The 23,920-nt window shown below is 41.9% G+C and overlaps 1 gene segment (V, D, J or C); it reads left to right on the top strand.

Annotated features, from left to right (window-relative positions):
• Window positions 1-4,258: 4,258 nt before the first annotated feature.
• LOC145362454 (Ig heavy chain C region-like) lies at window positions 4,259-23,821 on the top strand. The segment is given in 6 exon segments: window positions 4,259-4,304; window positions 4,433-4,763; window positions 5,975-6,018; window positions 20,287-20,592; window positions 22,623-22,798; window positions 23,792-23,821. Coding segments are annotated over 6 exon segments (933 nt in total).
• The last annotated feature ends 99 nt before the right edge of the window (window positions 23,822-23,920 follow it).

Here is a 23,920-nt window from a genome sequence, read left to right as displayed (position 1 = left end):
ATCACATATCCGGAGAAAATGTCTAGTGCGATATAAACTGAGTTCTGGTCTAACAGAGTATTAACAGAGCCAGACTGTATTTTAATATAAACAGAGGTCTGATCCAACAAAAATAGAAATGATTTAGTGCCGACTGCCATGTGGGGATGGTTAAATGCCAAATTCAAATGACACCCACATCCCATGAAAGAAACATTTTTAAAAAAAATGACATTGTCGAAGGAAAATAAAACTGAGACAGTGTCTAGCATAGTTTCACCGATACAGGAGCTTATGCGACATGAACTGAGATAGCTTTGACTAATTAATGACACCAGAACGAGATTTATATGAACTGAGATGGAGCCAAGTGCAGTAGTAATAATTACTGGTACTGGATTGAGGCAGGTTTAAACTGAGACAGATTCCAGTGTGTTAGTGATAATTTCTGATCCAGAACCCTGACTGATATAAACTGAGACAGAGCCCACTTTATTTGTAGTAATTATTAATACAGGAACCAGACTGTTACACACTGAGATTCGGATAATTAGGAGGTACTGCAAAGTACATTAAAACTGAAGCATGACAGTCTTAAATAATCAAATACATGGAGTGGTGCAGCATTAGCTAAAAAAGGATATGGATTATTAAAATCTAATGAACTATTAGAAAATAACAGTGGCAGAATCATGTATAATGCATGAAGACATTGTTTTTATTTTAGTATACAATGGTAAATGTTCTGAGGTAGCAAGAATTAAGACACAACCTCTTGTCAGATTAGCAGAGACATGGCTAACTGCAGCCATACTTAGAAATCATAATATTAACAGGGCCTGTGCCTTGTAAATGCACAGCTGATATTGAGCAGAGTGCAGGGAAAAAAGAACTTAGGTAGGGCCTCCTGGAATGTGATCCGGCAGAGCCGAGTGTAACACAGACAGAGTCAGGGGCGAGTTGACTATAAGCAGAGATATAATTTGTTTAACATTACCTCATGAGATTTTGACGTCACTGACAATATCAACTTTTATTGCCAAACCATAATTTCCTTTGAGAATGTTTTGGGAAGCTGGCGGGTGGGGTGTTCTTCCAGACAGTTACTTTTTCCCGAACAGCATTGAGCTTTTTGAGTGGCACAAGTCAGGCAAGTAGACACGATTCAATAATTTCTGTTGGAACAGATTTGGTAGGAAGAAGAGCCTGTGTGCTGTACTGTTCTTTGTTCTTTGTTCATACTCCTCACTTTTGCCTTGTAGGTGATGGATTGGGTTCGAGAATTCAGCAAGTGAGGGCTCCCCGCAAAACTCCTGGCATCCGACCTGTTCTTCTAATCACATGATTTAAATGCCTGTTCCAGATCAGATTTTCACCAAGCATAATGCCCAGGATGTTGAAAATGAGAAACTCTGTGATAGTCATGCTACGTAGTGTCAAAGGAAGATCGTTGGAGTGTCCCGTACTGGAGAGGACCACTGCGTGCCAGTTATGCAGCATTAGTGTTTCTTGCCATTCATTGTCCAAAGACTGAATGTTTTCCAAGTCTTGCTTCATATGGATGATGTGAATGAAAATTCATGTGAAGTTAATGAATATTTAAATCCCGATTCATTATTACACTGTTTTGGGAAGTAATGACTCAGTTCTTGTTGCCCAATGAGCCCCACAATACTTCTGTTGCAACCTTATGCATTTTTCACCCTCTTACCTTCAGTAATTTGGGTGAGCACATGTTGAGTGAATTGTTGTATGTAAAAGAACGACATTATTCAAATATTACAATCCTCCCGCTTCAAAGTAATCATGTTGGCTCTTTCAACCTTGGATATGAAGATCCAACATCAGCAAAGAAATGAACCATCCGAGCCTCAGGAATATCTCGTCCCTCTCTTCGTGAGGATTAACTTGCTAACTCTGGATAAATTCGGGATGGATTTCATCCAGACACTCTGGAAGAATTGGAGGTATTAGATGGGCAGAAATGGAATTAAGGAGCTGGTTCAGTTTATAAAATAATCAAGTACAAATATGGGAATGTAAAATAGCATCTTTCAAGGCCATCTATCAATACATTATTCATCCAAACTTCATTCATTCAAATGTCATTCATTCCTTCATCAACACATCTATTGTTTGCGTAGATTGTGACGTAATACTAATTTAATTGATCCAGTGATCCCTCGGTTCAGGACAATGATTGAGGACAGGGGTTTAAATCGGGACATCGCAGCAGGTAGAATTTGAATTCAATTAATAAATCTGGAATAGATACTAACAGCGACCATTGGAACCTATCTGATTCCCCAATGGAGGAATTCTGCCAGCACTACCCGGATTCACAAGGATGTGACTTCAGGTGGATAGCAAAATAGATGACTCTTTCATATCTTCAGAAGTGGCCGAGGAAACCAATCAGTTCAAAGGAATTTGGGACAGGCAAAAAATGCTGGTCTTTCCAATAAAACATCCCATGCAAAGATGAAGGGGGAAAAATGCAAACATACATTTTCATGTATCGTCTCTCTGAGACATCTCTAAGTTTGCCTGTAATTCTTTCTATCCATCCATCACAATACCCTGGTGTATTGGAAAAATCATCATTGTTGCAAACAGTGTACCAGAGAAGCTGCAAAACTTACCTTTCTTCAGAGATGGGAAAGACATCATTTAGATTTACAACTTTAAAAAAAGTGCCCCCAGTACTGTTGCTGGGTAGATTTGTATATAAATAAACCTCATTGACAACGTGAAGGGATTTAAGTTGGCTTGTAGCCAAGCGGTCAGTGCTGATGAAACTGATCTATGATCTACTGCACAAACACCCCCAGATGTTTCCTGTCAATAACTCTGAGCATTTGACAGCAGCCTGGATTGCTGCCAAATACTGTGTGGGGCAGATTAGCGTGAACCTGAATGGACAAAATGGGATTCAGACATTTAAACAATAAATGGTTCATTCCCACAAGAAAGACACATTTTAAATCGTAATCATTCGAATCAAAGATTCAATGTGCTGTTCATTATGTGAGTAAATAATATCACAAAACAATAAAGTGACCAAATGACTTTGCAACTGTATAACTTCCAAGCGAATGTCATTCCAATAATTAAAGTCTTATTAAAAACTGCATGAAATGCGATACAGAAATGCTGATGGTCCCAATTCCCCAGTCAGAGCAATGACTGGAAATGCATGGAAATAATATTAAAAGAATTTCATAAAACTGCCTTGAACTGCGGGGTTTCCTGGAATATTCTAAAAGTTCTTTATCGCATTTGAACAGTAGCGTTTCGCATTCTGTTGTACAGTATACCCTGATTTCCATTACTGAAGAGTTCCTCTCATAGCTGCGAATGAGTGGAGGAATAATCAGTTCATAACCTGATTCAGTGGAAGGTAAAACATTTATTCTCGTGAATTTGCGCAATGTGCCGCAATGCCCTGATATCCTGTGTTCTCGATAACAGTGAATGTTAGATAGCCGATGATCAATAGAGTGAGCGGCAATGATTTGGATGCTGATGGAGAATGTTAATGATCTCCGTGTCCGTTCCGATTCATTAACTTCTCCGTCAAAAATCGATGTTAATTTTATGTTTCTCTTCAACTTTTACCTGGAGGGCGGATTTCTTGTTATTTTCAAAGGGCTGACTTCGCGATTGGGTCAGTTTGACAAATATAGAAGAAACATTGTATTGTGGGAGAGTTTCTTCTCATCTCCAAACCCAAATTGTACAGTGATTGCCATCCACACAGTAAATACAATCATTGTGTTCATCCCCCACATTTAGTTACAGAAATGGATGTGACAGAGACCGGAATTGTTGTAAAATAAACTGGCGGTCTCTCTATTTTCCAAAAATCTTACTTCATCATTTTTAGATTTGCCATCTTCTTGGGGGCGTAGTAATAAAATGAACCTATTTACGATGGACTTTTTTAAAATAAATTGATGATGAACTGTAACATCACCATCAGAAATAATGGGGACAATACAATGAACATTTTAGCCAAACAAATATCCCGATACAGATAAAATGTCCATTTTAATATTAATCTATTGTAAATCTCCGAGTCCATTCTGTTGGGGGTGTGGAAGGTGGGACGTGGATCCAGGCGCCGCCTCCAGCAGGGAGTCAACAGGCGGCGCCTGGAAAGCCGCCCCCTTCTGCCGGGTATTCAAATACCGCTCACTGGGACCGGAATCCAACAGTCCGGGAGCTGGTTTGTTCACTGAGTTCCTGACACAACCATTTCCCCCAAATCACCAGAAAGATGAGGTCGGCCGTTTCTCTCAGTTTGTTGCTGACTTTCTTACATGGTGACTAGTTTCCATTGTCCAAGTCTCTCATTGTCACTTTTTCAGTGTCAGTCTCTCTCTGGAATGTTCCAGAGTCAGCAATCATTTCACTAAGATTAATCCCTGGTGTTTTTGATCTATTTTTACAGGTGTCCAGTCGGATGTTGTGTTGACCCAGCCAAAGGCAGAGACCGGGCGTCCCGGAGGCTCCCTGAAACTGACCTGTAAAACCAGCGGCTTCGATCTTGACAACTACTGGATGAACTGGATCCGACAGGTTCCCGGAAAGGGGCTCGAGTGGCTCCTTGGCTATAACATTTCCTCTAGCAGTAACTTCGCCCCAGGGATTCGGGATCGATTTACTGCATCCAAAGACCTTTCAAACAACATTTTCGCTTTGGACATGACAAACCTGAAGATCGAAGACACCGCCATCTATTACTGTGCAAGAGACCACAGCGAGAGGAACCAGGGCTGGACCCGGACAAGAACAGCCCGAGAGGGAATTCAGCAACTTCCATCATAACCTGAAGGTCAGTATCTGTTTTAAATATAATAATAAGGAACAGTGATCGGAAGCAAAACACAAACCGCCTCTGACAAACCTAACATAAAGGAAATTAAACATAAAGCGGAGCAAACCTACAGACATAATGGGCTGAACTTTTCACTCTGTTTACATTTACTGTTAAATTTTCAGCAATTACACACTTAGGTATATTGCTCATTTTAACATTCCTGATACTTGGAGGAGATGTTTCTAGATTGTGTTTTGTAAACTGTTGCATAAATTGTAAATTACATCAGAAGTAAAGTTCTATGTGTAATGAGAATTGAGCGGCAGGACTGAACAGAGAGTGAGTGCACTTTTTGTGCGAGTGTGTATCACCGTGAGACAGGAGGGGGCACAGTGCTGAGCACAGCGACATCCTCATACAAAAACCTTAGGGAAGGAGATTGTTCAAATTGGTTATCAGTACCACAGCAGGATTTTCAAAGTAAACAAGGCTTCAATGAAATAATGTGTGGAAGTAATATTAGTTTGTGAAGAGGTATACAAATCTTTCCGTAAAATCTGTGTTGACCGATATGCTAGATCTATACAGAGTTTAAAAGCTTTCACATCCCCTTTGTAAATATAATGGTAAGGGCAAGTTGAAATATTTCATTCATTCTCTTTTAGATGAAACAGAATCAGATTTTTGAGAGAGCAGTGAAATTAAATCGCTGTATTTTACAGTTAACAGGCGGGCACAGTATTTACCATGCTGTGTCTCACTGTGATACCTGGGTGGCACAGCAGTTACTGTCAATACAAAAACCCTCAACACTAATTGACCAAGGCTGTGACAGTGCTCTGTTTTACTATCTAACATTATTTACAGTGCTGCATTATTTATGTCCAGCACTGCACATATAGCGAGAATCAAATGGAAAATTCATGATAATCATTCAATCATATTTGGCGTTTTCAATAACATGTTCATGTCATGCTCTGTGAAATACAAAATATTACTGTTATTTATGTAGAGCGAACGTATCCACAAATGCACTAACAATGTCATGAATATTAATTGACTTCGTTTTTCCTCTGGTTTGTGAACATTTAGTAATAATGGTGGCTTTCCTGTCTGTTTTGTGCAGGGTTGGTTATTGTATGACCCAGCCAAGGGAATGTGACACTGTGACTTTTTTGACTACTGGGGACAAGGGACCATGGTGACAGTGGCTGCCGGTAAGAACCATGCAATTTAGCGCCTTTTTTTTCTTGAGCTATTGTTTTATACTTTTTATCAATTTTATTAATTCATTCGTTCATTGAAATGTGGTTTTCTGAATTCTGCGCTGAAAGTATTTGCAATGTTTCATGACATTCTGCTTAACATGGGGTTTATGGAAATTCTACTGTTAATTGACAAAAGATAATGCTGAGTTATTCAATTTCTGGTTGCTGTGATTTGGTGTTTGTCTGCTGAGGACATTGTGTGGCTGAGTTACTTTAAATGCCAACCTTCTGTCAAACAGTTCGATGTTTCTGCAAAGTTTAATCTCGGCGACATCTCGTGGCTGCGAATTGTACCATCTACCCCACAAGTGTTTGAAATCTCACCCAACCTTAGCAAAATGCGTTAAATTTCTGCAAAAATGTTATGAACATGTTCCGCTCATTCACAATGCTGGTTTTGTTATGTTATTGCTGTGTTCAGTTTGATTATTAGTTACTTTGGTGATGGGCGGAGTGGCTGGATTTTTAATTGCGATTTTCTGCCAATGTGAAATTTGATTCTGTTGAAACTGTTTTTAGAATTGAACTGCTTCTGCATGAACCGTGGTTCAGTCCCTCAGTGATGCATTTTTTTTTTCTGGTTAGTAGGTTATCTGCCCGGGTGATTTTGAATAAATATAATTTGTGAAATGATTTGGCGATTTTGCATGGTTTACACTCCGTGATACTGAGCTGTTATACGCTTTGCGATTGATTACAAAGTCTGCAGGTTTTAAACTATGCCTGCACATAGAAATCAGGCCGACTTTCTTGTATTTGTATTACAAAAAAAACGTAAGTGGTAACTGTAGATTCAACTAAACCACGGTCTGTGCCACTCGTCCAGAACGTAGTTTTCCACTGCATTCACAACATGCAAAGTTTTGCCTTGGTGGCATCTGGCGGCAGCAGCTTTTACCATTCAAATGTCTGAACATGTTTGAAATCTGTTTGACATATGAAAAGAATGTCGTAAAGTTTCAATATTAATTTGTTGGACTTATTCCACCTCCTCACAATCCTAAAGCTATTATTCCAGATTTCTGTTTAATATACCCATTCACACACTTGGTGACGAGCTGGTTTGCTGGATTGGACATTGAGACCTTTTTGCAATGATATGTGTGATTTTGTTGAATGGATATTTGAGGTTGGGTCACTACGAATGTTTAAAATGTGTGACATGGTTTGGTGTTTCGGCATTATTCTGCATTGTTTATATTCGGTGGCACTGAGCGGTTACATGTTTTCTGGTTGAATGCAAACAATCCATGAGTTTGAAAATCCTTGTAGGATGAAAATAGGCAGGTGTTGGAAAGAAAATAACAACATTTTTATAAATTTTAGCGAGCATTTACAAATTAAAATAAATCGTGAATTAAAACCTTCATTCGGACACACGTCGTTGCTGCAACAACAAACTTCTCATTAGTCGTAAATTAATATAAATCAAGCATTTTTAAATCGGTAATATAACTCCATATTCACCAAAAATTATTTTATATTAGTATCATTATTCATTAAACCCTTCTAATAGTTCTGCTGTGTTTTGCACACAACTAACAGGACCAGAAACATTTCTAGGCTGTAAATACTTTGTGATAATTCCAGAAACTATTTCAATGATAACAAGCTGTTTCCACAGCAACACTCAGTTCAACAAGTTACTTTGCATTAATTGATATATCCCAATGAAGTTCGCATTCACTTGAATATGAGTTTTGGAGAATAAGAGTTGCTTTTTTGGCATTTTTTGGGTCCGATTATTACATTATTTCTGAGCAGGCGTAGCATTCCTTCCAAGTAATTTGTCGAGGTAATTAATCACTAATTTCATCTCAAAATTTGTGAAATGGTTTGTACTTTCTCAATTTTTTCTGTATTATTTAACCTCGATGATACTGATCGGTTACACTTTTTCTAGCTACACGAGAAAAAGCAAAATGCGTTTAAAAATCCTTGACAGTATAAAGCAACAGTTTTCGAAAAAAAAAGGTAGAGTATTTTGTTCATGCTAACTGATGCTTGCAACTTAAAATAAATCATGAATTGCAATTCTTACACCGTCGCAGTATCTCTTCTAGGGACATTACAGTACCCTGAATCTGTCACATCTGATGAGTTCATTTTCAGAAAGATTTTTTCTTGTTGTTATTTTTGCCCAGTTTTCGAGATTTGAGACAGACAGGGAGAAATAGTTAACAGTCGAAAGGAATATTGATATGTATATCAGTTTAATTTAAAATGAGTTATTGATATTTTTATTGTTGTAATTTGAAAATTGATCAATTAGATTCAAGCATTTTGAATAAACTTGGCAGAGCGAACAGAGTTTTCTGACAGGTGGAATTCGCTAACACTAAATAATTGTTCATATAATGGTGTTTGCATTGTCAGAATGTGTCAATAGAAACTGGCTAGGGATTGACAAATTCATACATGGAATTCAAAAAGATTTATTTATATAAAAATATTATAATAATATGATAAAAGTAATTTTTTTTGTACTTAATAATAACATCCTTTCTCCCATTACTGCTGAACGCAGAGTAGAACTATTAATTATTGGATGAATAAGTGATAGAGTACAAGAACTGATTTTATTTGAGTATTATGTTTAATTCTTATTATACTGAAGAAAAAGCCTGGACTTATTTTGTACATCATGTTTCAGTGTTGCAGATGATTTGAATCAATGGTCCGCATTGAATTTTTCACTGATAAATTCAGATCTTCTTAAATTAAACAAATGTTCAGTATCTAAATTATATGGATGGTCTAAATTATTAAATCTAAGAAGCAGTTTCATTGATCTCAAACGACCAGGCCGTTACAGCAAATACAAATACAGACGCATTTTAACATGTTTGTAGATTATAATAAGGCATTGGAAGTAAAAATGGAAATGCAAAACATGAGAATGTGATTCGATTTAAGCAAATGAATTTCAGATGTCTGAATATTTCCATTCTGTAATTTGAAGTTTATTGTTTAATATTGTTTAAGATTTAATTGGAATCTAATTACTTCACAATGTTCGAGACAGAGGCAAGTACAAATCGGCTAACAGGAGAACTCATTGGTAATTATCAATAACAAAATATAATATTGGTGCTATTTAATTCAAAACAAAAACCCTTGAATAGTGCACTGGCGTACAAAATAGAATTCGTTTTAGAGAATATTTAATTGTATGGAAAATGCAACAAAACATTTCTTTATTCAGCTGTGCTCAGCTCGATAAAGTGTTATGCCTTGATTGTTTTGTTGATTACATTTAATTAAGAAATTAGATCGAATCAGATAATGATTTTCAATCTAAATATTACTTGGTTTGTTTAATTCTTACTGTGCTACTGCGTCTCTGTTAGGGACATCGAACTGTCCTGAATCTTATTTTTGACCGGTCATTTTCAGCGAAATTACATTTTAACTTCGTTTTTAAGAAGTGAGGCAGAGAAATAATTTAAAGGCGAAAAAAGTTTTCAAATGGATATCAGTTTATTTTAAAAGAAGTTATTGATGTTCTGTTGTTGTAAGTTGAAGATTGATCAATGACAATCCAACAGTTGGAAATTTACAGATTGAACAGAACAACCTACTGGGAACTCAACTGTTGCACCGATTGTGTCTGGTCTGTTTCTGTGTGTTTGGTCACCGTGTTGAGGCCAGGGAACTGGTTGTAAATCTTCTGTTTATTCTCCTGCATTTCAAGTAGTGAAATTTGATTTATTTATTCAATAAACTTGTATCTGTGAGAAACGAGACAGGTTGATCTGATGTTTGACTCGGCGTTTCAGAAATGAGATCCCTAAAATACATCGTGACTGTCAGAGAGAGCAGTAACGTCAGACTGTAGAGGGAGATTGGTTAATTTTTAATCAGCGGTGTACCAGTCTTGGAAACTTTCGATGAGCAAATGCAAAGGGACATTTACTATATTGTACTCCACAATAAAGCAGTCCCTGAGCTGTTTAGTAGGGCAGTTCGAAGGTCAAGTGCTTTTACATCTTATTTTTAATTTCTAAAGGCAATTTACAGTCACTTGAAAAGCCAGAATTTTAAATATGTCCCTAATTATTCCTTGGGAAAAAGTGATGTTAAGTATCCTTGAATAACTGCAGTGCATTTGGTGTTGGCATCCACCTTGCTCTTGTGCAGAGAGTTCCACACCCAGCGACTGTGAAGGAACTGAGAAGCTGTTTCATGTCAGGATGGTGTGTGTCTTGTAGGGAAAGTTGCAGCTGGTAGTGTTCCAATGTGTTGCTGTCCTTGCCTTGCTAGGCTGTAAGGGCAGCGGGATTAGGCTTTCAATTGAGTCTTGCTGAGTTGCTGTAGAGCATCTTTTATATGATACACACTGCTGTCACTGCTTGTTGGCGATGGACAGAGTGAATGCGGTCAATGAGATGCGGGTAATCGTGATGGCCGCTTTGTCCTGGAACCTGTCGAATTTCTTGAGTTTCTAAAAAAGTTTTCCTGACTGAGGCAAAAGGAAAATACTCAATTAAGACTGATTTGTGAAAGATTTAAATGTTTCTTCCCAATCCATGTCCCACAGTCCGTATTGTGATAACTTGGTTAGGTTGGTAGGCCATGCTTAAAAATAAAATGCCCTCAGTGTCCTGAGATGCGTAGGTTAGACGGGTTAGTGGCTAAATATGTCGGGATATTTGTGTGAGGCCTGGGTGGGATTGTGGTCAGTACAGACTTGGTTGGCCTATTGGTCATTTTCTGTATTGTAGGGTTTCTATGTTTCTGTGTTGTCACTCACTGTGATAGTGGATGAGCGTGTGTGTGTGTGGTGTGAGGGTTGTATTCGAAATTGAGTCAGCCAGATAGAGACTTACACACATCAGACACAAGTAAATAGATCGTTCTAGAGAGAAAGTAAATGTGAGTATGTATCTGTGTGTGTGTGTGTATTTTTGTGTGCATATGTGAGAGAATATGACAATGCACATTCACACACGCACACACACATAGATACATACTCACATTTACTTTCTCTCTAGAACGATCTATTTAACGCACCCACACACAGTATCCCCAATCAATTTCTCATACCCCATACAGAAAAGCATTCACATGGACACGTACCCACAGGGACATTCTCTATTACACACACACACACACACACACACACACACACACACAAGCACAGTCTTACATTCTCTTGCACGCACACACATGCATTCTCTGTCTCACACATACTTGGTCACACATACGCAAGATTTCTCACATTTATTCACACAAGTTCTCTCACGATTCCTCTTGCACTCGCATCTCTCTCTCTTGCGCGCGCGCGCCCACACACACACACACACACACACACACACACACACACATTTAATTCCCTGTTTCATACACAATCTCACGCGTTCGCATGCTTCCTCTCACACACTGGCTCTCTCACAAACAGTATCTCACAAACACAGACTTTTGCACACACTCTAAAATACATTCTTACAAACAGACACAGTCTCTAACATAAGCACAATCTCACACTCTCGCGGACACATTTTCTTTCTGTGTCTCTCTCCCTCTCCTTCTCTCTCTCTCTCTCTCTCACACACACACACACACACACACACACACACACACACACACACACACACACACACAGATACATGCTCACATCTAATTTCTCTCTAGAACGATCTATTTAACGCACCCACACACACAGTATCTCTGTCTCACGTTACACATACACTCGCTGAAACTCAATTACATACATAATTTCGCTCTCCCAATCAATCTCTCATACCCCATACAGAAAAACATTCACACGGACCCGCACCCACAGGGACATTCTCTCTTACACACACACACACACACACACACACACACACACACACACACACACACACACACACACACTCACATTCTCTTGCACACACACACATGCATTCTCTGTTTCACACATACTTGGTCACACGCGCTCAAGATTTCTGACATTTATTCACGCAAGCTCTCTCACAATTCCTCTTGTACACACATCTCTCTCTCGCGCACACACACACACACACACACACACACATATTTAATTCTCTGTTTCATACACAATCTCACGCATTCGCATTCCTCCTCTCACACACTGGCTCTCTCACAAACAGTGTCTCACAAACTAGACTTTTGCACGCACTGTAACATACATTCTTACAAACAGACACAGTCTCTAATATAAGCACAACTTCACACCCCCGCGGACATATTCTTTCTCTGTCACACACACACACACACACACACACACACACACTCTTTTACAAAAAAAACACACACTGTACTACACACTGTCTCACATGCACACATTCACCCTCTCTCACACACATACGCACACAGACTATTTCTCTTTCACACAAATGCACTCTACTTCATAAAAACATTCTCACACACACAGAAACTCTCTCTCACTCACTGTATCGCTCTCTCTCTCTCTCTCTCTCTCCCACACGCACACACACACTCAGATATACATAAAACTCTCTCACACACACACATTCTCCATGTCACACACTTTCTGGAGTGACTGTCCTAGATATCCAGACAGCTTGTGAACGATTGTTGGACTGAGGAGCACAAGTAAAACTCGATTGAATGGGAATCGGGGGAAACTCTTCCCTCTTTGGAGTCATATTTAGCACAAAGCAAGATGGCATTGATTGTTGGAGGTCAATCGTCTAAGTTCAGATATCAGTGCCGGGTTCGGCAGGGCAGTGTTCTTGTAAAAACAATCTTCTATGTTTCATCAGTGACACACTACTTCCAACATAATGTCAGAAGTAAGAATGTTCACTGATTGCACAATGTTCAGCACCACATGCAACTACACAGAAAATGAAATCGTCCAACCAAAATAGAGGGCAAGGGAAGTCTAAATTAAACTGCATTTAATTCAATGCAAGAGGCCGGACGGACAAGGCAAATTAACTCAGGGCATTGAAGGGTACGTGGGATTGGGATATTTTAGCAATTACTGAAACATGCCTAAGGGAGGGACGGGACTGACAGCTTAATGTTCCAGGGTACATATGCTATAGGAAAGATAGAACACAATTTAAGAGAGGAGGGGGAGTTGCACTTTTGATGAGGGAAAGCATCACGGCCGTACTGAAGAGGGATATGTCCGCGGGTTCGGACACTGTTTCTATACGGTTAGAACTGAGAAGTAAGAAGGTTGCACTTTCGGCCCCTAAATAGTCAGCAGAAAACTGAGGAGCGAATATGTATGGAGATTACAGAAACCTCCAAGAAAAGTACAGTGGTAATAGTCGGAGATTTTATTTTTCCCAACATTGACTGGGACACGCAGTGTATGAGAGGTTTGGATGGAGAGACATTTGTTGAGTGTATTCAGGAGGAATTTCCCATTCAGTATGTGGGTGGCCCGACTTGAGAGGGAGCAAAACTTGGCCTTCTCTTGGGAAATGCGGAAGGGCAGGTAACAGAAGTGTTAGTGAGATATCACTTTGGGGCCAGTGATCATAACGCCATTAGTTTTAAGATAGCTATGGAGAATGATAGGTCTGTCACAAAAGTTTAAAAAATTCTAAATTGGGGCAAGGACAATTTTGATGATATCAGGCAGGAACTTTCAAAAATTAATTGGGGGACGCTGTGGGAAGGCAAAGAGACGTCTAGAAGGTGGCTTGCTTTCAAAAGTGTGTTATCCAGTGATCAGGGTAAACACATTCATCTTGGAGCGAAGGGCAAGGCTGGCAGAGTTCCGGAGTCCTGGATGACTTGGAATATTGAGGCCCTGGCCAAGAAGAAGAAAGAGGCACATGACATGTATAGGCAGGTGGGATCAAGGGAATCTCAGAGCGTAGGGAGTGTAGGAGTAAAGTTAAGAGACAAATCAGAAGGGCAAAAAGGGGACACGAAATTGTTTTGCCAGGTAAGGCAAAAGAGAATCCAAAGAGCTTTTACAAATACATAAAAGGCAAAAGAGTAATAAGGGAGAGATTAAGGCCTCTTAGGGATCAACAAGGTCAGCTAGGTACGGATCGACAAGAGATGGGTGCACACCTAAATGAATATTTCTCATCAGTATTTACTGTTGAGAAAAGCATGGAGGTTAGGGAACTTGGGGAAATAAATAGTGATATCTTGAGGAGTGTGCATATTACAGGGAAGGAGGTGCTGGAAGTCTTAAAGTGCATCAAGATAGCTCAGTTCCCGGGACCTAATGAAGTGTATCCCAGGATATTGTGGGAGGCTAGAGAGGAAATTGTGTGTCCCCCAGCTGAGATAATTGAATCATGATACTCACGGGTGACGTGTTTGACGATTGGAGATCGGCAAATGTTGTGCTCTTGTTTAAGAAGGGTTGCAGGGAAAAAGGCCTGAGAGCTACAGGCCAATAAGCCTCAAATTTGTGGTGTGTAAATTGTCAGAAGGTATTCTGAGAGACGCATCTACAGACATTTAGAAATTCAAGGACTGATTAGGGACAGTCAGCATGACTTTGTGAGTGGAAAATCATGTCTCACAAATTTAATTGAGTTTTATTTAAGGGGAAACCAAGAAGATAGATGAGGGCAGTGCTGTTGATGTTGTCTACATGAACTTTAGCAAGGCCTTTGACAAGGTACCGCATGGTAGGTTGATGTATGAGGTTCAGTCTCATGGCATCCACGGTGAGGTATCTAAAGGGATACAAAATGGGCTTATTGGCAGAAGCCAAAATATGGTTGTCGAGAGTTTATTTTTCAAACTGGAGATCTGTGACCAGCGGTGTACCTCAGGGATCAGTGCTGGGCCCATTGTCTTTTGTCATTTATATTAATGATTTGGATGAGAATATAGGGGGCATGTTTAGTAAGATTGCAAACGACACCAAAATTGGTGGCACAGTGAACAGGGAAGAAAGTTATCTCCAATTGCAGCGAGATCTTAAACAATTGGGCCAGTAGGCTGACAAAGGGCAGTTGGAGTTGAACTTAGACAACTGCAAGGTGCTGCATTTTGGTAGATTGAACCAGGGCAGAACTTATTCAGTTAATGGTAAGTCGTTGGAGAGAGTGTCAGAACAGGGAGATCTACGGGTACATATTCATACCTTCTTGAAAGTGGAATCACAGGTGGACAGAGTGGTAAAGAAAGCATTCGGCATATTTGGTTTCATCGGTTAGAACATTGACTATGAGTAGGGTTGTCTTGTTGAAGTTGTCGAAGACATTGATAAGATCACACTTGGAATACTGTATGCAATTCTGGACACCCCATTATAGAAAGGAAACTATTAAAATATGTTTTTAAAAAGTGCAGAAAAGGTTTATTGGGATGCTACCAGGACTTGATGGATTGAGTTATAAGGAGAGGCTGAATATACTGAGACTTCTTTTTTCTCTGGAGCTAAGGAGGCTGATGGATGACCTTATAGAGGTCTATAAAACAACGAAGGGCATAGACAACAAAGCACAAAGAACAACACAGCACAGGAAACAGTCCCTTCGGCGCCACAAGCCAGCGCCGCCCATTTTAGCACTCAGTGAGTGCCTTATTCAAATTTTTCGTCGATCCTCGACGTTTTTGTCTCCCTCTAGTGAAACCCCACAATAAAGGGGGTGCAAATTTTGGGAATTATATGTGCGCCAGATGAAGGGAGATCCAATTCAGGGACAATTTACTGACGCCAATCAGCCTAAAAAGCAAGTTTTTGGGATGTGGGGAGAAACAGGAGCACCCAGAGAAAACCCACGCAAGCACGGGGAGAATGTGCAAACTCCCACAGATATTGATCCAAGCCGGAGATCCGACCCGGATCCCTGTAACTGCACAGCCGACAGTGATCGTCGCTGAGCTGACGTGTTGCCCGTCAATTGGTCCAGTTTAAGCGTAGACTAACGGACGTGAAGCACTAGGCAACTCTCGAAGCAACATCCAAGAGCAGCCCTCTCATGACCCACCGCGTGTATGCCCCTTGCTGGCCAGCAAGGCGGACCGAATCACCTGTGGATGTAAAAGGAGACATCAATAAATATAAACAGACATGCAACAGGCTATACAGACATTAATGGAAAATCCCCAATTGCTCCAACGTAAGTGACAAAGTGAGCCTTAAAATTTGTTGGACGACTGATAGGAATCTATTAATTCCCACGAACGTCCAGAGGCTCTTGATCTTCAACTAGGACATTCATTTGTATCACTCCATCTCCAGTCTGCTCATAAGAACATAAGAAATAGGAGCAGGAGTAGGCCATCTAGCCCTTCGAGCCTGCCCCGCCATTCACTCATGAGCCTATCCAGGTAAGTCTTAAAGAACCCTGGCGTGTCTGCCTCCACCACCATACTTGGCAGTGCATTTCAGGCCCCCACAACCCTCTGTGTAAAAAAACTCCCACTAACATCTAAGTTATACCTCGCCCCTCTCACCTCGAGCCCATAACCCCTCGTGATCTTTGCCTCCAACCTAGGAAAAAAGCTTCCCACTGTTCACTCTATCTATACCCTTCATAATCTTATACACCGCTATTAGATCTCCCCTCATTCTCCGTCTTTCCAGGGAGAACAACCCCAGTTTGCCCAATCTCTCCTCATAGCTAAGACCCTCCATACCAGGCAGCATCCTGGTGAACCTCCTCTACACTCACTCTAAGGACTCCATGTCCTACCGTTAGTGCGGCGACCAGAACTGGACTCAGTACTCCAAATGCGGTCTACCCAAGTTCTATACAAATGCAACATCAGGTTCCAGCTTATATGCTCTATGCCCCTTCCTATAAAGGCAAGCATACCATATGCCTTCTTCACCACCTTCTCCACCTGTGCTGCCACCCTCAAGGACTTGTGAACTTGCACACCCAGGTCCCTCTGTGTTTCTATACTCTTAATGGTCCTACCATTTATTGTATAGCTCCCCCCTACATTAGTTCTCCCAAAATGCATCACCTCGCGTTTATCTGGATTAAATTCTATCTGCCATTTATCCGCCCAATTTACCAGCCTATCTATATCCTGCTGTATTGTCTGACATTGTTCATCACTATCAGCAAGTCCAGCCATCTTCGTGTCATCCACATATTTGCTGATCACATCAGTTACTCCCTCTATATACATATATCACAAATAGCAGAGGTCCCAGTACGGAGCACTGCGGAACACCACTAGTCACAGACCTCCAGCTAGAAAAAGACCCTTCCACTGTTACCCTCTGTCTCCTGTGACCAAGCCAGTTCTCAAAAGACCTAGCCACCTGTCTTGTATCCCATGAGCCTTAACCTTTTTCACCAACCTGCCATGACGGACTTTGCCAAACGCCTTACTGAAATCCACATAGTCAGGGTAGATTGTCAAAATTTTTTTCCCAAATGTAGGGGAGTCTAAAACTAGAAGGCAAGGTTTTAAAGTGCGATGGGAGAGACACAAAAGTGTCCAGAGGGACAATTCTTTTCGCTCAGAGGGTGGTGAGTGTCTGGAACAAGCTACATGAAGTAGTAGTAGAGATGGATACAATTTCATATTTTAAAAAGCGTTTAGATCGTTATGTGAGTACGATGGGTACAGAGGGATATGGCCCAAATGCAGGCAATTGGGTTTTGCTTAGAGGTTTCAAAAAAGAAAGGGCGGCATGGACAAGTTGGGCCTAAGTACCGGTTTCCATACTGTAAATCTCTGTGACTCGATATTCAATGAAACAAGTTCTGGACTGTATTCAGCCTTGGTCTCTCAAGTTGCAAGTAATATTTGCACCACATAAATGAAGACAAAGACCATCTCCAGTTATGAATAACTTGCCTCACTATGATATTCAAGGATAATACTATCAATCATTCCCACACTGCCCACATCCTGGGGTTACCATTGACAAGACACTGAACTGGACAAACTACAGGAAAACGTCAGGAAAAGGTTCAATCACCATCACACCCTCACATAACCTCACATAGCCATCTCTCTCACATACCCTCACTCACATGCACTCACCCATCCACACTCGCTCTTCCTCACCCACTCACACAGCCTCATTCACTCACTCTCACCCACCCACTCTCATTCATCCTCACTTCCCCGCTCCCTCATTCACCCACCCTCACTAACCTACCCTCACACGCTCTCCAACGCTCATCCTCGTCCTTACTCTTTCACCGACCCTCACTCATCCATCCTCATTCATCCACTCTCTCTCATTCACTCACTCACCGACTCTCACTCAACCTCACTCATCCTCCCTTGCCCACTCGCCCTTAATCACTCAAACTCTCTCTCTCTCACACACACACACACTCATTCACCATCAATCATTCAACCTTACTCACTCACCGTCACAAATTCACCCTTAGCCTAACTCACCTTTATTCGCCCATCCTCATTCACCTTCACTCCCTCACCCTCGCACCCTCATTCACTCATATTCACTCACTCACCCTCACCTATCCTCAATCATTCACGCATGCTCACTCACACACCCTCACTCTAACTCATTCTCTTACCCACAATCACCCACCTTGACTACACTTATTGCCCCCTCATTTGCTCAGTCTCATTCATTCACTCTCACTCTCTCACCCTTACTTATTCACACCCTCAGTCACGGACCAACAGTCATACCCTTTCTCACTCATACCCACTGACCCAACCTCACTCACCAACTCTCACTCAACTTTACACACTAACATTCACTCATCCTCGCTCAAGCACCTTCACTCACTCTCCCTCCCTCACCCACCCTCCCTAACTCTCACACTCCCTCACAACACATCACCGCTCACATAACCTCACTCACCCATCTTCACTCACATACCCTCACTCACATGCCCTCACTCGTACATTCAGCCATCTTGACTCACACACCGTCTCTCAGATACCCTCATTTACTCACTCCTCTCACCATCACCCTTACTTACTCATTCACCCTCAATCACCCATCCTCACTCAAATAGCGTCACTCACTCACTCTCACTTACCCACCTTCCATCTCTGATCCACTCTGACTCACCTAGTCACTCACCCTCACGAAGTCACATTCTCTGTGACTTCGTGAGTCACAGGGGGCTCGGGACCAGAGAAAACGGCAAAAAGCCGGCGGGAGAACAGGGTCCGTGCGAAAGGGAGAAAGGTGTGAAAAGGGGCAGAAAGACAGTGGAAACAGCAGAGAGGCAGGTAAAAGAGCGGAGAACCACTGTGGAGTGCAGAGCGTCTGGGAAAGGAACAGAGAGCCAGGGAAAAGGGCAGAGAGGAAGGGGAAATGGCAATGGACCTGGGGAAGGGTAAACAGCTGGGGGGAAAAGGTAGAAAGCCAGGGGAATGGTTAATGACCCGGGGGAAAGGGTAAAGAGTTGGGGAAGTGGGTGAGGAGCTGGGACACAGGGCAGAGAGCCGGGGAAGAGGCTGGAGAGCTGGTGGAGAATGCAGAGAGTCGGGGCAAAAGGGGAAAAGTGCCAGACAGAACGGCAAAGAGCCGGGGGAATGGGCCAGGAAGTGGGTTATTGGCGGGAAGTGGAATATAGAGCTAACACTATAATCTGCTCAGCAGAATCTGTTTGAATGATGGAAACGGCTTCAGGGCCTGAATGGCCATCTCCTGCTATTAATACATGATCCTCCAAGAGTCAATATTGCAATTATTTGAATTGGTAATCACATTTCGAGTTCCCTGGCCATTCTTTAAATATTCATTCCGGAGGTATTTTTGAAGAAAAGTCACTATTCAAGTTTATTTGGAATCACGACCTTTCGGAGCACTGCTTTTTCATCAAGTGAGTGGATGATATGAATGAAAAGGTAATTTGTTCATCACAAAGTGCTGTTGTCCGAGAAATAAATAGTGGCTGTTATAATGGAGAAAATCTTTGTTCTTCCATTTTACACCAAGAAATGGAATGCCATTTCATTCGCATCAGAATGTTTTTCTTTTCTACTCTGATAGAGGTGGAGAGAGGGATGCTAGTTTCCACAGAGATGAGGATTCCCAAATAAAAGAAGTAACAGAATCTCGAAGGTGGATGTAGGTTTTAATTGGGAAATATTAGGATAAGTTCATAGTTCAAGTCAAATCGTGATGTAGAAACAGGAAACAGAAACAGGAAATGGTCATTCGGCCTTTTGAGCCTGTCCACCATTCATTTCAACCAGGGCTCATCAATAACCTGATCTGGCGTACCACTCATATCCCGTGATCCCTTTAACTCCAAGGGCTATATCTAACATAGAAATCTATTTGTAACAATATGTTTGATGACTTAATAAACACAAATACGAGTCTAACTTGTTCAATCGGCTATTCTTTCCCAGCAACACCGTCTCCGCCCACTCTCTACAGCCTGGTCTCTTCCTGTCAGCAACAGAATTCCGACGGCTCCGTCACCTACGGCTGTTTGGCGATGGATTACTCTCCAGATGTCTCCAAACTAACATGGAAGAAAAATGGGCAGCCAATCAGCACTGGGTTTAAGACTTACCCGTCGGCGACAAACACGAAGGGAACCTACACCCTGAGCAGCCAGTTAACCATCACGGACTCGGAGGGAGAATGCCCCAAAATTGACTGCGAGGTTCGACACAGCGGTTCAGTCAAGAGTGTTGAAATGCCATGTAAGTGTTTTGGAACCTGAGCAATCAGGGTACTGTGATTGACCTAGGAGGCAGATAGTGGGGGTCAATGGGTGCTATTCGGATTGGCGGTTGGTGACTAGTGGAGTGCCCCAGGGGTCGGTGCTGGGGCCTCAGCTATTTACCATTTATATAGATGATCTGGAGGAGGGAACCGAGTGTATGGTGTCGAAATTTGCTGATGACACCAAGATTGGGGGAACGGCAAATTGTGCGGAGGGTGGGGAGAGTCTGCAGAAGGATCTAGATAGGCTGGGTGAATGGGCCAGGAACTGGCAAATGGAATTTAATGTTGGCAAGTGCGAGGTGGTCCACTTTGGTGGGAATAATGGTCGGAAGGACTATTACTTACGTGGCGAAAAACTGCAGCAGACAATGGTGCAGAGGGACCTCGGAGTCCTTGTGCATGAGTCGCAAAAACTCAGCCTGCAGGTGCAGCAGTGGTCAGGAAGGCTAATGGGATGCTCGCCGTCATAGCGAGGGGGATTTAATATAAAAGTAGGGAGGTCTTGCTGCAGCTTTATGGGGCACTGGTGAGGCCGCAGCTGGAGTACTGTGTGCAGTTTTGGTCGCCGCACTTACGCAAGAAATTTTGGCTTTGGAGGGCGAGCAGAGGAGGTTTACTAGGCTGATACCGGAGTTGAGGGGGTTGAGCTTTGAGGAGAGGCTGAATAAACTAGGCTTGTACTCGTTAGACTTTAGAAGAATGAGGGGAGATCTCATTGAGACATATAAGATGATGAATGGGATGGATAGGATAGAGGTGGAGAGACTCTTCCCGCTCAGAAAGGACAATAGGACTAGGGGGCACAGCCTCAAGATAAAGGGGGGGCGGTTTAGAACGGAGTTGAGGAGGAACTTCTACACTCAAAGGGTGGTGAATCTCTGGAATTCTCTGCCCGTTGAAGTGGTGGAGGCTGCCTCGCTAAATATTTTTAAGAAGCGGGTTGATGGGTTTTTGATAAGAGAGGGGATTAAGGGTTATGGGGAGAGGGCGGGAAAGTGGAACTGAGCCACGACAGACCAGCCATGGTCTTATTGAATGGCGGGGCAGGCTCGAAGGGCTAGATGGCCTACTCCTGCTCCTATTTCTTATGTTCTTATGAACTGTATAAGGTCTTAGTTATAACAGCTTTGTAGCAGTCTGAAGATTTCGAATTATGCAAGCCATGACTGAAAATTTGTTCAGAACCAAAGAACAACATAAATATTACTGTGCAGAATGCCGCCATTTAGCCCATCGTGTCCGTGCTGGCTATAAGGGAGAAGGTATAAACTAGCCATTCATTTTAAGCGCATTTTCCAGACCTTGCTGCGCAGCCTTGCAGATTGAAGCACTTGAGATGCAAACCCATCTACATTTGAAATGACCGTGCTCCCCAGTAATTGAGCGCTCCACTTGGGGAATGAATTATTTCTGCCTACGTCCCTTATAATTTTGTGAACAACAGTTACGCCACACCTCAGCCTCCTATTTTTCTCAGGATAACAACCCCTGCCTCTCCAATCTCGCCTTATGTCTACAATTTTCAGGCCCTGGCAACATTCTAGTAAACCTCATCTCTCTCCAGAGTCATTTCATCATTCCTGCATAGTCGTGGCCAGAATGGTGCAGCAAACTCCTAACGTCGATTAACGAGCGTTTTATACTGTTCCATCACTGCATTGTGTTCAATACCTCACATATTTGAGGAATTAATCAGAAATGCTTTCTTGATCAACTTGTCCAGCTGCCTTACCATCTACAAGGACCTGCGGACATGTACTCCAAGGTCTTGCATTTCCTCAATCTCTCTCAAACTTGCATTGTGTTGACTATTCTCCTGCTTTGTTTGCCCTCCGCAAATGCATTGCGTAACACTTTTGACGGTTGAATTCCATTCGCCATTTCCCTGCCAATTCAACAAAATCATGGATATAATTCTCAAATCGGCAGCACTGGTGCTAAAATAAAATAACTCATTTTAGTTGTTGTCAATTGAATCTTCAAGTAACGCGTACACATGTGTTTGTTAAAGGTGACATCCCCCCAACCGTTATCCTCACAGTGAGTTCCAGTGAAGAAATCTCAAGCAGGAAATTTGCAACCATCGTCTGTTCAATCATCGATTTCCAGCCAGGGCCACTGACGGTGAAGTGGCTGAAGAATGGGGAACCCGTGGATTCAGGAATTGTCACCTCTCCCGCCTGTCAAGTGAACGGGAACTTCTCGGCCAGCAGCCGGCTGACAGTCTCCGCTGGGGAATGGTTCAGCAAAGCGGTCTATACCTGCCAGGTCACTCACCAAGGAAACACTCAGAGTCAGAACATCAGCGCATCGCTGGGTAAGAGAACGAAACAGAGAAATAAAATAAATCATTTCGCTGTTAATTCAAATTAGTGATCTATTAAAGTTAGTGCAAAGCACAAACAACTTCTAATTTACTGTCATGTAGTTTGCTGCATTATTTGTTATTCCTTCCTGAGATGTGCATTTATATTCCATCCCTGAGGGCACTTAAGTGTCACTCACGTTGCTGTGAATCTGGAGTCACATGCATGCCAGGCCAGATAAAGACAATAGATTTACTTTTCTAAGGACCATTTGTAAACTAGGAGGGGTTTTACAACAATGGCTTCATGAGAACCATTCGAACTTTTAATTATAGAATGCAAATTTCAAACTTGCAGGAATGAGATTCGAATCTATGTCTCCAGAAACTTGCTGTAGGTTATAAGTCCATTGACAACAGCATATGCCACTGCCTCCCCTTAAAAGAGTGCCCCCTTCCGTTTTGAAGTAATATAGTGAGCGAGGTGGCCTTGCTGTCAGCTTTTTCCTGAGACAGCTGGTAAGATTTGGAGAGACAGAATGTTCGGATTGTTTCACAGGTCACAGCATAGGGGTAAAATATTGGAAAGTGCATCCATCCTATTTATAAACCAATGGTCAGTACTTTTTTTCCCCCTGAGTTCAGGATGGTGTATTTGTTTGGGAATCCTGCAATGTTGAGTCATGAAAATGGTACCGCTGCAACAATACTTTAATAAAGGGAATAAGTTCATAGAACAAGCTAGTTTTTCATCGCCCATTGAAGCGGAAAGGCGATAGTTAGAGATTGGAGGTGACTTCGTCTTCTTCAGGCTGAGGACTGGTGTCCTGTTTCTGAAGGGCGAGCTTGGGTTGATTTTCATTTTTCATTCTCAGATCCTTCCCAGTGCCATGTTCCTACAGTGACGATACAGCCACCACCAATAGAACAGGTCTTACTGGAGGCGACCGTGACCTTAACCTGCATCATTTCTAATGCTCCTGATGGAGTTAACGTGTCCTGGA

The sequence above is a fragment of the Carcharhinus amblyrhynchos genome, unplaced genomic scaffold (genome assembly GCF_965287045.1).
Source record: "Carcharhinus amblyrhynchos unplaced genomic scaffold, sCarAmb.v2.hapA scaffold_38, whole genome shotgun sequence".
In the NCBI taxonomy this organism is placed as follows: Eukaryota; Metazoa; Chordata; class Chondrichthyes; order Carcharhiniformes; family Carcharhinidae; genus Carcharhinus; species Carcharhinus amblyrhynchos.
The sequence above is the reverse complement of the archived record's forward strand: the minus strand, read 5'-3'. Positions and strand labels throughout refer to the sequence as shown.